The sequence below is a fragment of the Simochromis diagramma genome, unplaced genomic scaffold, assembly GCF_900408965.1.
Source record: "Simochromis diagramma unplaced genomic scaffold, fSimDia1.1 OVJJ01000822.1, whole genome shotgun sequence".
NCBI lineage: Eukaryota > Metazoa > Chordata > Actinopteri > Cichliformes > Cichlidae > Simochromis > Simochromis diagramma.
Window position 1 is genome coordinate 503,636 of NW_024387520.1, and position 15,632 is coordinate 519,267.

The window sequence follows — 15,632 nt, forward strand, 5'->3', positions numbered from 1 at the left end:
TGGAAACATTTCTCAGAGATTTTGGTCCATATTGACATGACAGCATCTCACAGTTGCTGCAGATTTGTTAATTGCTCAGCCATGATGTGAATCTCCTGCTCCACTGAGCTTTGTTATTATCAGCCTTTAGAAGATGGATACCTTGTGATCATAAAGGGATGGAAATGGTCAGAAACAATACTGTGGTAGGATGTGGCATTTAATTAATGCATTTGATACTATGGGGCCCAATGCGTGCCAAGAAAATGTCCCCCATCATTACACCACCAGCAGCAACTGTGATCCATTGATACAAGGCAAGAAGGATCTATGTTTTCATGGAGTTTTTTACCCTGCCATTCAAATCCTGCTGCAGAAATCAAGAAATCTTTCCAAACTTCTATTGTTAGACTCTAGAGAGCCAATGCGAATCACTTTTCTGTTTTTAACTGACAGTAACTAAAAACTACAGCACCCAGTGGGGTCTTCTGCTGCTGTAGTCCACCCGCTTTGAGGTTTGACATGTTGTGTGTTCAGAGATGCTCTTCTGCGTATCTCGGTTGTAACGAGTGGTTATGTGAGACACTGTAGACAACTGATGAACTTGAAACAGTCTGGCCATTCTCCTCTGACCTCTGGCATCAACAAAACATTTTCACACAGAGAACCTATCATTTTTTCAAGCATACTTTGTAAACGTTACACATGTTTGAATGGGAAGATCAGCAGTTTCTGAAGAACTCAGTCCAGCACATCTGGCATGAATAACCATGCTACGTTCAAAGTCACTTAAATCAACTTTCTTCCTCATTCTAATCCTCAGTTTGAAATTCATTAGGTTTTATCGACCTTGCCTACATGAATTCCTGCCATGTGTTTGTTTCATTAGATATTTGTGCTAACAAGAATTCGAACGGGAGTATCTAATAAAGTGGCCGGTGAGTGTATGCACTATCTAGAAACAGTTAGTGTTTGGAATTAATCGATATATTAATGACTGATGATCCAATAATGCTTTTTAATGTCATCTTTTTTCTATTTGTTTTTACCTCTTGAGTTTAGCTTTAAAAAAACCAAAGGAATGATCTCCTGACAAACACTTTGCCGTATTTACATCAGAGTATGAAGTAAAATGTATGAATAATTAAAAATTTCCTATCAAGTCTGTTCTTTCTATGATATATATATATATAAAATTGTCCATAAGCAAAAATTGAACACAAATATTATTTCATACGTTTGATGGAAAGAGATTGTTAGTGTGGCAGTACATCAACCACACTGTATACTGCTTTAGTTACTTTTGTCAGACATGCTGTGAAACACCGTAAAAAGGCTGGTGCAATGTGCACTCAGCGAAGAGAGATCGTAAAATGACAGCGCCCAAGGTCAAAGCTGTAAGGCATCTTGTGTGGAGAAATGGAGCCACTATAATGTGTGTGCGTGCGTACGTGCATGTGTGTGTCTTGCCCTCACTAACGTAAATGCCATGACATTCCTGAGCTTGCTGATATTTCCAGTGACTCGCTGCTGAATGTTAAACCACTGCTGGCCCCCATTTGCGTGTAAATCTTTGGCAGAACTAACGTGTCGTTGAGTCCTTGAACGTTATGAGGATCAGCTGAAGGGAACTGAAAAACGTTCAGTCACTATAAAGCAGTATAGTAGCATAACCAGGATTCAAAGGCACTCACATTAGCACTGGCTTGTTGCTGTTTGCATGCCACCTGTGTTGCACGGTAGCAGGACGATCGAGAGGCTTGTAAATCACTGCAGTTCTCTCTCTCTCTCTCCTCAGAGTTCTCCGCAGGATTCAACCCCTTCACCAAAACCATCCTACATGAACACATGACCAGCAGCAGCTGACGGGAGGAAGACCACACATCAGAAGGCAAACGGATGGAAATGAAGAGAAACCAACTCAATGACAACCACGGTGGCTATGGCAACTATCAGCACGCACCAGAAGAAAAAGGATACAGATTTTCTTGTAGTTTTTATTACTTTTTTTTTTTTAAAGAAATGGTGGGAAAAAAATATCTACTACTAGGCTAGAAGCATGATTTCGTATAAAACAAAAACCAGACAGACAAAAAAAAAATCAAAAACAACAAAAAAAAAGAAACTAGCAACCAAAACGTGCTTCCTGTTATCTGTATCAGCATGAGTGACTGCTGCCGCATGGCCTGTGTTTAACTACAAATACCGAGGGAATGCAGGGGCGGGTTAAAAGGGTGGGGCGGGATGGGGAGGAGACACCGCTTAATGGGACGGGCATGCAATGTAGGCTACCACCGGCCCATTTTCTAACCCAGTGGTGAAGAGTTTAACTTAAGAAAAAGAGACACTAAAATACTGAGAATTACGTCATCTCTAGGCAACTGTTACCCCCTCCTCCTCCTCCTCCATGCTGCACTCAATCAGCACCACAAACTAGTTTCAAACCTGGCCGAGTGGTCTCTAAGTCCAGTAAAGCTACAATTATCGCCCCAGGATATCAGTGTTGTGTACATAATATTGTATGCACTAAAATGCTCTACGTGACTGTGTGTTACGCGTGTTGTTTCTGTTACTAGATCCCTATGCGATGCAACTGATGCTGCTGTTTCAGGTACATGAGAAATTCCTCCCTGTTTTTTTTTTTCTTGTTTGGTTTCATTTGCTCAGAATCTATATATTATTATTCTATATCTTGAGATCTTTGTGGGTAAAAGAACATACCGTTGTGTCGCTCTGCCTGTTTTAAATCGTTGGATTTGCGTGTGTATGTGCGTGTGTGTGTGTCCGGATGTTTTGTTGTGATTTTCACGCGCTTTCATTGTTTGCGTTCCACATGTCCGACTGTAGAGGAAGATGTACTTTAGGTCATTTCCTGTACCATGGGGATTTTTCAGCTTTGGGAGGCGGGTTTACAGCAGGAACCTGCCTCGCCAAACTTTGATCAAAGTGGCTTGCCTTGTGGAGAGGAAGGTAAAGAGATATATATGTACAAGTGAAAGATTATCACAAGAGATTAACCTGCTCTTTCATCCTACTCCTCTGCCTTTTTCTTGTCCCCACTGTGCTGTATCCTCGTGAGGTTTGTGTTAATGTCTGAGCTAAAATCCCGATACCTCTGCTTATCACCCAACCTCCATCTCTCATCCCCTAGCCTCTACAGTCAGCCTCTCAGAGTAGATGTAGCAGTCCCGTCCACCTTCCACTGGGATGCGGGATCCCACCTTCAGCTCGTACAGTAGCTGCGTCTGTTTGACCTCATCGCACAGTATATGACACCACCGCACGAGGTGCGCTTACAGACCATCTCACAGCCACCAGAAGATGTCACTCGATGAGGGTAAAGTAGCTGAAACGGAATCATGTAGCACTAGTTTTACTGGATGAAGCGATGTGCGTTGCGTTTAGGGTCGAGGACGTGTTGAGCTTCGATGTTTGTCTCCTTGGCGGTTCTTCAGTGTGTAGCAAAGACAGTCACCAATCACTGTGATGAGAAACTGTAATACTGACCCGTAACTGTGAGCCTGACCCGTCCAGAAGCATGTCTCTTGTTCCGCTCCTTTCTTTAGTCTTCTTGTCACGATTTGCTGTCTTAACTGTACTCCAGAAGTAGAAGCAATAACTGCTTTAAATGGAAAGGATTATTCATGTGTGTGTGTGTGTGTGTGTGAGCGAGAGAGTGACAGAGGAGGGAGGATTTTAGGATCACAGCTTGCGTTCTTCCTGAACTTTCAGCTTTATTCTACTTCTCACTTTACTCAGAAATGATGTCAGTACATTAGCGTCCTGCATTTTATCCTTTTGCCTCTCTAGAAAAGAAAACTTTAAGTATACTGGTGTGGCTCCATGCCAGCCATTGCATCTGCAAAGTGCCCGCTGTTTGTTTTTGTTACTCATCTGGGAATGTAGGTGTGTTCAGCCTGTTTTTAAACCTTAATAACATTCATATGCACCTTGAAAGAAATCCTGAGTGTGTTTTGCGTGTGTGCGAGTGTGTGAGCGCGTGGTGTGATTTAAATATCACATACTCAGTCCTGGATATTGGGACAAGTTAAAGTTGTGATAATATCACAGGAAGTAATATTGCAAATGGACAAAGACTATATGTGTAATTCTAAATCACATATTTTTAAAGGTTTATTTACCTCAATAAGTGTGCCATCTCACATTATATCAATAACCAATACATGCATTTCTTTCAAATGTTGCGTCAGACATTGAATGCTTTTATTATAGACAAATATGTAAGTCACAAAAATGTTGCAATAAGCACCCATAAATAAGTGTTTAGTATGGCTTCTCACAGCCATGAGATGATGAATGTAAAGTCTTGGTATACTGTGAGTCTTGTTATGACGTAGTCATCCGTGTTGGCTCTATACTTCAGTAGATAATAGGGTATTCACTCTGTTGTTTCAGCTCAATGTCTGCTGTTGATTATCATAAATATGACTTCATTCTCATTTCATCACAAACATGCACAGATGGTGGTAGATTTTAAAGAGCGAAGCCTCGAATTTTTAAAAAAAATTTTTTTTTGACATGTTAACAAATATCCCTTCATGAGGTATTATTGTTATTTTATTAGCTTAATAAAGATCAGATGTAAAAAAAAAAAATGTTGTGCCCCCTTATATCAATCACAGCATATGATTTGCTCTTTAAGGGCTCATATGTTTAGGTTGTTTTCTGCTGATGTCAGGCTCAGAGCCAGACGGGAACTGGTTAAAGACGATAGACGGAGTTATGGGGGAGGCTTGGTGGCTTCGAAGGCTAGTCTTCAAGATGACATGCATTTTCCCTCAACACAGCCCACCCCCTGACATTTTTATGCCCTTTTACCAAATATGAGACTGAGCCAATCTTAAGACTTCCACGTGGTGACCGTTTGGACGTGGTCAGACGGGAGTCCGACTAAGTGAGAGCGAGAGAGAGTCGAGGTTACATCAGAAAAAAAGCACTGCACTGAGGGACTACTGAGATGATGCCATGCACCAAGTTCATGCAAAAATATTAACTGTTGCAAAAACTAGAGAACACATGTATATTCCTTTAGAATGGATTGAAGACATTATAAATGCAATAGCATATTACTCAATACTAAGGAATGCAACTGCGCACATGCACAGAAAATGTTTTTAACATAAAAGGCTATATATATATGAAATATATGAAAATATATATATATAAATATATATATTTATTTAGAATGCTATGCACCCTTACTTGTCAACTGGGATTCTAGTTATGTTATGGATGTACTTTTAGCATCATACAGCTGTAGCTACCAAGAGACTGTTGAGTTCTGGGTAATGCCTGCAAAATGGGGATAAATAGGGTTCTTGTGGGTATTTTAACTTGTTTTGTCTGCTTTTTTATTGTTATGGAGAGTCAATCATGGATTTAAAATATGTAAAAGCCTTTTAATCCAATCAAATCCGAAGACATCTACTGACAATTTACTCTGTACACCAGCTCAACATTTACAAAATTAATAAAGAAATGAAATGTCTTTGTGTATATTGTGTGTGATTTTCTGTGTGGCACGTCATCCATGACAGTCATCACAAAGTCAGTTTTATAAACATGCTGAAATTTCAGGTGTGTAGCTGTGCATGCTGTATGAAGATGATCTTGACTTGCTGGATCTTTACAAAGAACAAAAAAAAGGGAGGAAGGGAAGATGCTCATTTGAAACGCCACAGAGGAAGTAAAGTAAACGAACAAATGGAAGCAACACTTACACCGGCTTGTGGAAACAATTTTATAAATCTTTTTTTTTCTCTTTTTGTGACACATCACACATGTTTTAAAATCTCCCAGTATGTATTAGAGTTGATTTTGACATTTGATGGTCACGTTTGAGGCTTGTAGAGGATCGGTTCTGCAACTTCCTGATCTTAGGTTCCTCAAACCTTTAAGCTAAAGGTTTAAATTTTAAGGCTTCTCGGTTGTGGAATCACCTGCTGACACCTTTTCTTCTCATTAAAAAATAAGAAAAAATGCATTTACTTCAGAATTGTCCTTCAATCCCACAAATTTTGCTCTTGTTCTTTTTTTTTATTTTGTTTTTTACTAACATGGCCATATTTCTCCAGATTTTCTGATGGTCTTTCAAAGCTTTTCTTTGGACACTGGCTCCTTTTTCACTACCAGATCATTTTTGGAAGAATGTCTTTTGTGTTAAGCATTGACCAATGAGTTGTTCAAGCATAAAACAGCACCTAACTAAAGGGAACAGGAAACTTAGCAAAGAAACAATTTTGCAGGAATAAAATAGTATTTTTTCACAAACAAGGTGATTCCCAAAGGCCTATTAAAAAATATATGGAATAATCTGGCATGGTGCGCAATGCCTCCTTAAGGAATATGAGGAAACTGGACAAGTGGACAACAAAAGAAGACAAGAAGATGAGAAGATATCAACATTATTATTATTTACTTTGGGCATCTATTCCTGAAGACCGCTTTATTGATTTTCACACTCATTAGCTCATCAGAACTGCACAACATCTATTTTAGTCTCATATAAAACATTTCCATGCATGTTTGCACATGTTTCAATAAATCAGTACACGTATTTCCAATTTTTCAAGCAAAATATAGAAGAGAATAAAAAAAAAATGAGTGCTGACCCAGGAATTGCACAGGACAGTAGGTATGTTATCATCTTATTAATGTTTCTATTGTCTGTAAATAATGCTTTTCGACTTGTTTTGGGGGAAAAAACATCTTTCTTTTTTTTTTTAAACGTCTTATTAGGCTGTTTTTATTATGACAGTTTTAGCCGATGACGTTTTGAACATCGCAGAGTGCGCAGTCCTTTAGTGCCAGCAGGGGGCGGAGTTGGCTGTTTTTTGTGCACCTCTGGAGCCTTCTCTCCTGCAGCCTGCTGTGTTGTTTTGTGTGCATGTTGAGGCAGGCAGAGTGAGAGCGGAGGAACGTGTGCTCAGGTCCTTTTAAACAAAGATCCTGGACACTAGTTCGTGTGTGTGAGTGCTTGATGTAATGTGACTGTTTTAGGTCCAGCCTTCCACTGTTTGCACTTATGAAAACGAGGTATTTATTTTTATTTATCCGACAGTAGTCATTTAGTTGAGTCAAAGCCATACCCGAAACCCCGGCTCGGCGTGGCTTTATAAAACCAAGACTTTGTGCTTGTTTGATATTAATTAGTTAGTTAGTTTATTGTAGTTGGGAGAAGATGTCCACCGATTGCCAGAAGACCACCGCTAAGGCCATCCCGTCGATCAGGAGGGTGACTATCAACGACGCGGAGCACATGCCCCACGACTACTCCACCACCCCGGGAGGGACACTGTTCAGCACGACCCCCGGCGGTACGCAGTGTTGTTATTTGTCATATTCATTCAAGAGTGCCGAGGAGATCTGCTCTGACTCCCGGACACACATGACTTGTACTCTTATCCACTTTGGAGCCGCTCTCTCTGTCTGCAGCTTAGGCTAACTCCATGAGGTCTGCTGTAGCTCTGCTAAGCTAACCGCTAAAGCTAGCGAGCAAGTGTTTACTTGAAAAGAGGAAATGCAAAGAAATGCGGACTCTGAAGTAATGAAGGAACAGGTTGTTTAGACATGACGGTCTTAATTAAGATAGTGAGCGTCTGTCTGTAGCTTAACTGCAGTCTAAAGTTTAGGTTCAACGCACTGTTGTCACACGGTCAGCCAGCAGAGCTGAACCACCTTTGGTTTACTGTAGAGATCATTTAAATTCCTCTAGAGGTCCCTGCTTCTGAGGGCTGTCCACCTAAACCTGCTGCAGACACGAGGTTTAACTCAGTAAAGGTAATCTAAAGGTTAGAGTAACACTGTGTAATTACACTAAAAGGTGTCACTTCATCCTTTTTCCAGGGTTTTGTGCGTCACACAGTGTTAATAACTACCTTATAAAAGTAACACTGGGTCATTATTAAACGGATATAACTATTTTTAAAAACCAGTATCAAACTGCTGAATAGGAACAGGGGACCTGTGTGTCTGTCTGACGATGATTTATTTTCATATTGTGATGTATTCCCTTAATTGGTCAGGACACATTTCTTTTAAGGGAGATTATAAAGAATAGTATAGTAAAACTATATATTATCAATGCAGGTAGCATATTTAGCAAAAACGTTTTTTTTAATATAGCACATTTCATTACATGTAACCTCAATGTGGTTAACAAAGATATTATTATATATATATTTCTACACTTCATATAAAATAAGGTATTAGCACTAATGTTTCTGGCATATTACAGGTATTGTAAGCACACAGGTGGTGTGCAAGCATATGTTGTGGTGTACAAAAAGTGACTGCGTGCAGTGAGCTATGTTTAGTCTGGTTTAGTACGTGTGGATCTGACTCAAGTGGATGAGTTAAAGAGTCTGATAGCAGCAGACAGCAAGATTAAATAAATCATTTGCTGAAAAAAAGAAGACACAATCATACCTGTGCAGGTTTATGAGACTTTATGGCAGTGAAAACAGCATAAACAAAACAACAGCACCTGTTAAGTGTAAGCCCAGGTAAATAAAGAGGATTCTGAATATGTGCACAGTTGTAGTTGATCTCAGATCAGCAGGCAGCTTGTTCCAAAGAGCAGGACCCCAGTAATGAGAGCAACCTCAGACTGAGGTCTGACTCTGGGAACAGTTACAAGATCTGCACCAGATGAGCAGGGCATGAACCGGTGAGAGATTTGTGAGATAACAGAAGGATTTAAAAAGCAATTCTATATTGTACTGGAAGCCAATGAAGTGATTTCAGTACTGGGTAATGTGGTCAGATTTCTGTGTAGCTGTAAGGAATCTGGTTGAATGACCTGAAGCTGTCATGTTGATGATTTGGGCAGTCCTGAAAATAGAGAACTTGTTAGGCGAATGTGCAAATATAACATACTGCCTTAAAAAGGGCACATGTTCCTTTTGCACCAAATGTTAAAACTGTGTTTATTAACTGTACACTTTGCTGTTCACAAAGCTTTTCGTCACGAAGCTTTTCTTCAAGTTTAGTTGCGTTAAAGCAGAAAGTAAATCAGTTGGTTCGTTATCACAACTGGAAGCCATCGCATCACTGCCAAGGGGTGTGTGTGTGTTGTGTTCATTCAGACTGGCTCATTGTGCGACAGTATACATAATATACAACAGCTGAAGCGTTGCAGATCATAACAACAGCCGTAAGAGAGCAGCAGCATAATTAGTAATAACATTGCCACATATATGCTGCAACGTCCTTCTAGTTACTGCGTGAAGATCAGGTACAGACAGCAAGATTTTGAAGAAATGCCTGTTTTCATATTGTAATCATGTCTACTGTGGCACACAGGTCAAGTTAAAATACAGGAATTTGATGAAGCAGCTGATCCCAGTCAGTGCGAGTGTGGCCTCAGTGCTCTGTTTGATCTCTCAATGCTGCGCATCTGATAATCATCCTTCATTTTTCCCACCTGCGAACACAAAAGGTACCAGGATCATCTACGAACGCAAGTTCCTGCTGGACTGTCGCAGTTCTCCGTTGGCCAGGACCCCTCCTGCCAACCTGCCAGTCATTCCAGGAGTGACCAGCCCTGCCTCCAAGGACACCAGCAAGAACACTCAAAATGGAGAACTACTGAACAACAACACCGCTGCTCCGAACAGTAGCACTGCTGGTATGTTCACACCTATACACACATCACAGGATGGATGTTGCACTTAAAGTCCATCCATCTATTTTCTGCATTATGATGTAGAACCCATGCAAGCAATACAGCAATGAAGCCTACAAATCATCATCCGTCTCCACCCTACATTTATTGTTTACTTATTTTTCTTTTCAAAGGTGATGACGCACAGTTTGAAATGGACATCTAGGTGAAGCCCAACAAAGTGCTGTGAAGACAGGGGTACCGTCTCCTCCCCTACCACCACCTACTCCATGTAGACAGAGGATCTTATCTCTGACGGCCTCATTTTTTGGATCTGTAATTACACTTTTACTGTCTGCCTCAAGGTTTCGGCCTGGTTTGTGTGTAACAAAAAGTGTGCCTTCAGGTAGTGGCTGCGAGTTTAAAACGAACACTGAGAAGTGCTTAACACCAACAATGCCTCATCGCTCGGTAATAAAACAAGTCAGTGAAAATGAGAATCGAATTGTCCGAATTTCTAACCATTCCAGAACGGTTTTCACTCGATGTGCTTTTATTTCAGTGCATTTCGCACAACCTCTCTTTAGATACGGTCTTCCAGTATTGCTCTCATAAACGAGCGCTTCACCTGAAGTGTAAAGAATGTAAAACAGAAATTTGTTGATGACATTTTGAATCAGATATTTCGCTATTTTTGGGTGATTTTAAAAAAGAAATTAAAGCAAACACCATTCAGACTTTATCTCTGCGTCATGTGTTCACTGAGTCTTTCTGTCAAATCAGTTGTGTTTTTTTGAACTTGAATGGCGCCATCTGAACTCAAATAATGCTTTCGTTTCATGTCAGCGGTTTAGATGTTTAAGTGAAAAGCTAATATACATTTCAAAGTGACAAGTCTTACAGCCTGCTGCACCTCCTGCGTCGCTCTAGTTCAGAGGAATTCCACGTGGAGCTCGCAGGAGGCTGATAACCTCAGTCAGTGGGCTGTTTACAGAGAGGTCAATATGCAACTGTACAACACATCAGGCAGGAACTCCTTCCTTCCATTCAACATTTACGATTCCACTTCTGTCACTGGCTCGCTTCACTGTGAAGTGCTTATGAATAAAAGTGCCGGAATAGATGGTGTTTCACTGAACTTCTCATTGTTTGATCTAAAAGATGTTTCACATTTTTAAAATCTTGCATCCAGTAATGTGCGAAGTTTAACCCAACACTCATTTCTTTAAGTTTTGATTCCAGACTTTCTTATAACGTTTTAAAATGCTCCTGAACAAAGAACCAGTTTTAATTTGTGTCTTTTGGCACTTTGTTAAAAGCTTTCGTTACTAAAACAGATTTCAATTGGATCGATGAAAAATCCCAAAGATAACACAGTTTAACAGCCTGTGTTAACATTGTATTTTTTTGCACCAACAAAGTTATTCCAAAAGAGCTGAAAATTTAGTATTTCTCTGCGTGGTGTCCAGAGCTTTAAAGAAATTTGATAAAACTGAACACGTGAAGGACAAAACAAGAAGTGTCAGCCCTAAAAATTTTTTTTACAACAAATAAACAGTATCTGAAAGTAATGTTCCCAAGAAATAGATAATCTAGCAAAAACCTGACGCAGAGATGTATCTGACCCTGCAGTTAATCCATCTACCATCCACTGAAGCCTCATCGGGAATGATCTCAGCGGAAGGCGGCTGTGAAGAAGCCATTATTTAAGAAGGGAAGTGGAGGAAAGGCTGTGGTACAAGAAGTGGACTGAAGATCAGTGTCAACAGGGGTGACAGAGTGATAAATACAGATTTCTTGGTTCAAATCGTCATCACTGTGTACAAAGGAGGACAGGAGAGTCCAACACTGAGTGTCTACAGCCATCTGTGAAACAGGGTGGAGGCTCTGTCATGGGTTTTGGAGTTATGTGTGGTGTTGGAAATCTCATCAAAACTGAAATCATTCTGAACACAGAAAAGTCCTGTCAGATTTTTTTGATACATTATGGAGTAAAATCAATGCCATATAGAGAAACACACTGTGATACACAATCAGTCACTGACTGACCACAGAGCCCAGACCTCAATATTACTGAAGCAGTGTGGGATCTCGACAGAGAATATAAAAGAAGAGCTTTGAATGTCTTTCAAGAAGCCTGGAGAGATATTCCTGAAGACTACTTAAAGAAATAACAAGAAAGCTGCCAAAAAGGGTTCAGGATGTGTCAAAGAATAAAGGTGCTCATAACTAATATTGACTTTCAAATTCGTTAGAATTCAGTTTTTTGCTGCTGGATTTTTATGTATGTTTGCATGTAGCCTAAATGCATAAATCACTGCAACTGTTTCCCACTGTCCTCGCCAAATATGAAGAAATAAGGGGTGGTGCAAGACTTTTGCACAGCGCTGTAGCAATGAAACACTCTTTCGTTATGAATACTCTTGCATGTGTGGAACTGCACAAATGCGTTTCTACTTTCAGCCTGTGGTGTAAGCGGCTCTGTAGAGAATCATCATTAGAATAAATATAAATAAAGCTCAAATCATTGAGTGGATTAAAAATGGATGCGCTCCGGGTTCATTTGTAGTGAGCGCAAACAAAAGGTCCTGATTGCAAAACTTACCTCTGCAAAAAAAAAAAACAGGAAAGAAAAGAAAAGAAAAACACGTGGACAAATCCTGAAATACTACTCGGGCTGGTCTTGTCTTGGGTGGATGTGTGGATTGAATAGTTTCAGCTGATCACTTCCAGTCCGGCCTGTCTTTCCTCCACAGTAGCGTCACCCTTCAGGTGCGGTCTTTCCACTCCCTCCCATGAATGATCTCCTTGTCACCTCAGCTTCCTGGCTGTCCAACCCCCTCCTCACCAGGATAAACAAGTAGTACTACTGCCTTTTCTCACCCACCGGTCCATCCTTCAGTGTGGTTTGTGTTGTTCCACCCAGCGTGCCCGGCCAGGGAGGACGACGCTAATGACCTCTGATGATGTGTGCACTTTAACAGGACCAAGATGTGGATTGGGGAGGTGAGAAAGGCCAATATACTAAGTTGCTGGCTGCTAGCAACGGATTAAGAGGTGGATGCACACTCTGCCTTTTATTTGTTAACCCAAACAGATCTGTCATCCGAGGAACATTGCCCGTTTAGCTTTGTAGCTACTGCTGGGAGATTTAATGGAAGTGGCAACAAATGAAATGCTATTTAAAGCTTACACCAGATAAACTGGTGGTGCTGATATATATTTGTTTAAATTTTACAAATAAATTAGGCGTGATTTATTTTTAACTAAATAAATACATTTTCATTTAACTTTGAATTAGGAAAAAACCTTTGTGACTGTGTATGAGCCTTTTTTAATGTTTAAAGAAAGAAAGTGTACTTTATTGATCCCCGTGGGGAAATTGTTCTCTGCATTTAACCCATTCACTCAGTGAAGCAGTGGGCAGCCACTGGGCGCCCGGGGAGCAGTGTGTAGGGATGGTACCTTGCTCAGGGGTACCTCAGGGTTGCTGTTCAGGGGAATCGAAACCCCGACCTTCCGATCATGGGGCCACCACTCTACCTACTGAGCTATCCCTGCCCCTTAATAAAGGGTTTGTTAAAAATGTTCACCTTATAAATAAAAATATATACAAACGGGTGAAGAAAAATATTTTAAAACAACATAAAACAGCACACTTCCGTCAAAATAAAAAATTTTAATATACATTTCATATTTTATGTACAGAATTTACATGATAATGCATAAATAACACAAAAGATAGAAAAACATTAGTTTATCACCCAGTATGGATGAAATATATATACTTTGAGTCCTTTCATCTCAATAACATTGATATTTTAGTATTTTAGTACATCGAAGCAATTAAAAAAAACATCTGAGTTAAAGTTTATGGTCGGTTAATGTTCAGTTAATAGACCACAAACAAAGCAGGTTTGTGTGTTTAGGTGTAAGCTGGGGCGGTGATGGGGTGGGGGCTTCAGTGGCACCCGCAATCCTCAACAATCATGTCCTCGTGATGCCGCAGAGTCAAATCATCGTTCTCAAAGTACAGCATGGAGAGGGGGCTGAGGCGCGTTGGCACGCAGGACGGGCAGGTCACTCTTTCTGGGTGGTGATGTTTCAAGAGGCTCTGAAAATGAAACAATTTACATGAATAAATGAGCAACTATAGGATTTTTTTATTTTGAGGTTTAGAAATAGTTCAGTGAAACTCTTTAATCTGCGACCTTACCTGCATGTATGCATGGTTGGTGGGACTGAAAGACTCGTCCAGGGGTGTAGGGCACTCTCCCTCACAGCGATATGCGTTGTAGCGCTTTGGATGCACAATCCACTCATCCCAGCCGATGTGGTCAAAGTCCACCCACATGTCTACCTTTCGGCACAGCGGTCTCTGGCCCTGCTCTGCTGCTGCTGATGGTGCTGGAGCCACAGTAGGTGCAAGTACACCAGCTACTCGCATCCTTTCCATTCTGTTCCTTTTGTGGCGCCGACTTTGAATGTCGCTGCCCTCTTTGTCCATGGACACATACTTGGAGTTCTCCACAGTGTGAATGAGACTGTACGCTGCATGGCCCTCCTTATGTTTGGAGAAGATCACCATCATGACCCGGTTTGTGGTTGGATGGGGGATTTTTCTCTGCCTCAGTCCTAAAGTTGTGAACAGAGACTTTCTGGTTTTCTCCCCTCCATCCCCAGCACCACTCCCATACTGAGTCTCAGGCTCTCCCGAAGCCTCTCGGCTCTGCACTTCGTCTCCCTGGTATAGCCAGTATTTTAAAAGACTAGTCACATTGAACACCTTCCAGGAGGACTTTGTGCTGCTGGGCGATGTGCCAAAGCTCCCTAAGAAAAGACGCTCCTCCTGGCACGATGTGTCATCCAGGTCACAGCTCTGCTTCCGGGAGTGATATAAATCCACAGTGGCACGCTCAGAGGCAGAGAAAGCTGGTAGTCTGATCTGCAGCTCTGCCAGCTGGACAAGCTCACTGGTAGAGATGGATGACATGTCAAATGTGATGGTCCACTTTTCCCCCTCTTGATGGCAGCCTGAAAATGAGACACGCAAGTGAGACTTCAGATTGACACACTGCAGTCTGGGATGAATCTGGACAAACCAGATCTGTGGACAAATGTCAAAACACTGGAGTGAGAGGGTGAACAGGACAGGATGTGTATTGGACCCCCCTGTGCAAGGACGTCTGAGGGCTAATATACAACCTCCCCACATAAAACAGGGCAAGCCTTTAAAGTTCGAATAAGCACTTTGACACTTGCTGGGTCGTAAAAGGGAGGGTCTGATAGCACAGACAATCGACCAGTCAATGAGCTCCTGGAGGATTCAGTGCACAGAGAAACCAACTCATACATTAAATAGCAAATTTAACAACCAATGAGCAACATGAAAAACATAATTCAGCTGTTTACTCACCTCTGGCCATCAGGCTTTTGACAGAATCAAAACTGTGCACTGACAGGCTGTCGCTTTGTGCAGTAACATCGCTGACAGCTACCGATGAGGAGGAATCAGCACTTATGAAGGAGCGATACAGCTGCATCATGTACAGAGGGTATCCGCTGCGATGATCGGTTGACAGATTTCTGAATGCCAAACTGCTCTCAAGTCCCGTGTGATATCTGTGGCCCCGAACAGAAGAAACCACTCCAAAAGCACAGATGAAGACTATCAGGACTTCCATTTCAGCTGAAACTCACAAAGTGAACACCGGAATGAGAAGAGAGAGAAGCAGAGATCTCCTCCTTTACTCCAGCTGCTCTCAGGCTCAAATGATGCTCTGAGCAGACGGAGCTCCAGGCAGGCCTTTTATAGCCACCAGCTGCCCTTTGATGACCCCTAGCCACTCCAGGCATCCGAACAGCCCCTCTGATCATCAGAGCACATCAGAGGGCCAGAAAAAACAGAAGAAGAAAGCATTTATCCAAGGTCATTGTCCCATCAAATGAACTGTTCTTTCAGAAATCAATTTAAAAACAATTAAAATCTTGCACAGCAATCTGAACCTTTCTATTTCCTTAATGCAAA

General features: G+C 41.3%; 3 protein-coding genes across 21 annotated transcripts in view; 2 read left to right on the plus strand and 1 right to left on the minus strand.

The window, feature by feature from the left end:
* ank1a (ankyrin 1, erythrocytic a) overlaps positions 1-5,488 on the plus strand; it is an 88,619-nt gene extending 83,131 nt beyond the window's left edge. For all 17 annotated transcript variants that reach the window (XM_040019563.1, XM_040019562.1, XM_040019564.1 and 14 more), the window contains one exon: positions 1,778-5,488. Coding sequence is in view for 3 of the 17 variants with exons in the window: in XM_040019561.1 (XP_039875495.1) it covers positions 1,778-1,831 (54 nt within the window). In the remaining 14 variants the exon portion in view is untranslated. The remainder of the gene's footprint in view (positions 1-1,777) is intronic.
* Positions 5,489-6,861: 1,373 nt separating this feature from the next.
* LOC120726186 (eukaryotic translation initiation factor 4E-binding protein 2-like) lies at positions 6,862-10,725 on the plus strand. 3 transcript variants are annotated; one of them, XM_040019581.1, is made up of 4 exons: positions 6,862-7,035; positions 7,153-7,316; positions 9,440-9,628; positions 9,799-10,725. In XM_040019581.1, exons 2-4 carry the CDS (start codon positions 7,181-7,183, stop codon positions 9,828-9,830), a joined length of 357 nt encoding a protein of 118 aa, XP_039875515.1. In that variant the 5' UTR covers positions 6,862-7,035; positions 7,153-7,180; the 3' UTR covers positions 9,831-10,725. The 3 variants fall into 3 exon arrangements, with proteins under 3 accessions (XP_039875515.1, XP_039875516.1, XP_039875514.1); XM_040019582.1 differs by having other exon boundaries at positions 7,161-7,316; XM_040019580.1 differs by having other exon boundaries at positions 7,171-7,316.
* A 2,399-nt stretch (positions 10,726-13,124) lies between these two features.
* On the minus strand, positions 13,125-15,589 carry spaw (southpaw). The gene is made up of 3 exons (XM_040019640.1): positions 15,021-15,589; positions 13,821-14,638; positions 13,125-13,718 (listed from the first exon to the last, which is right to left on the minus strand). Exons 1-3 carry the CDS (start codon positions 15,286-15,288, stop codon positions 13,566-13,568), a joined length of 1,239 nt encoding a protein of 412 aa, XP_039875574.1. The 5' UTR covers positions 15,289-15,589; the 3' UTR covers positions 13,125-13,565.
* Between the last annotated feature and the right edge of the window lie 43 nt (positions 15,590-15,632).

Coding starts and splice junctions, on each gene's coding strand:
- LOC120726186 (XM_040019580.1), top strand. Junction 7,317..9,439: donor GTTCAGCACGACCCCCGGCG/GTACGCAGTGTT, acceptor CGAACACAAAAG/GTACCAGGATCATCTACGAA. Junction 9,629..9,798: donor TCCGAACAGTAGCACTGCTG/GTATGTTCACAC, acceptor TTCTTTTCAAAG/GTGATGACGCACAGTTTGAA.
- spaw (XM_040019640.1), bottom strand. CDS start 15,288: ATGGAAGTCCTGATAGTCTTCATCTGTGCTTTTGGAGTGGTTTCTTCT. Junction 14,639..15,020: donor CAAAAGCCTGATGGCCAGAG/GTGAGTAAACAG, acceptor TCTCATTTTCAG/GCTGCCATCAAGAGGGGGAA. Junction 13,719..13,820: donor CCAACCATGCATACATGCAG/GTAAGGTCGCAG, acceptor TTTCATTTTCAG/AGCCTCTTGAAACATCACCA.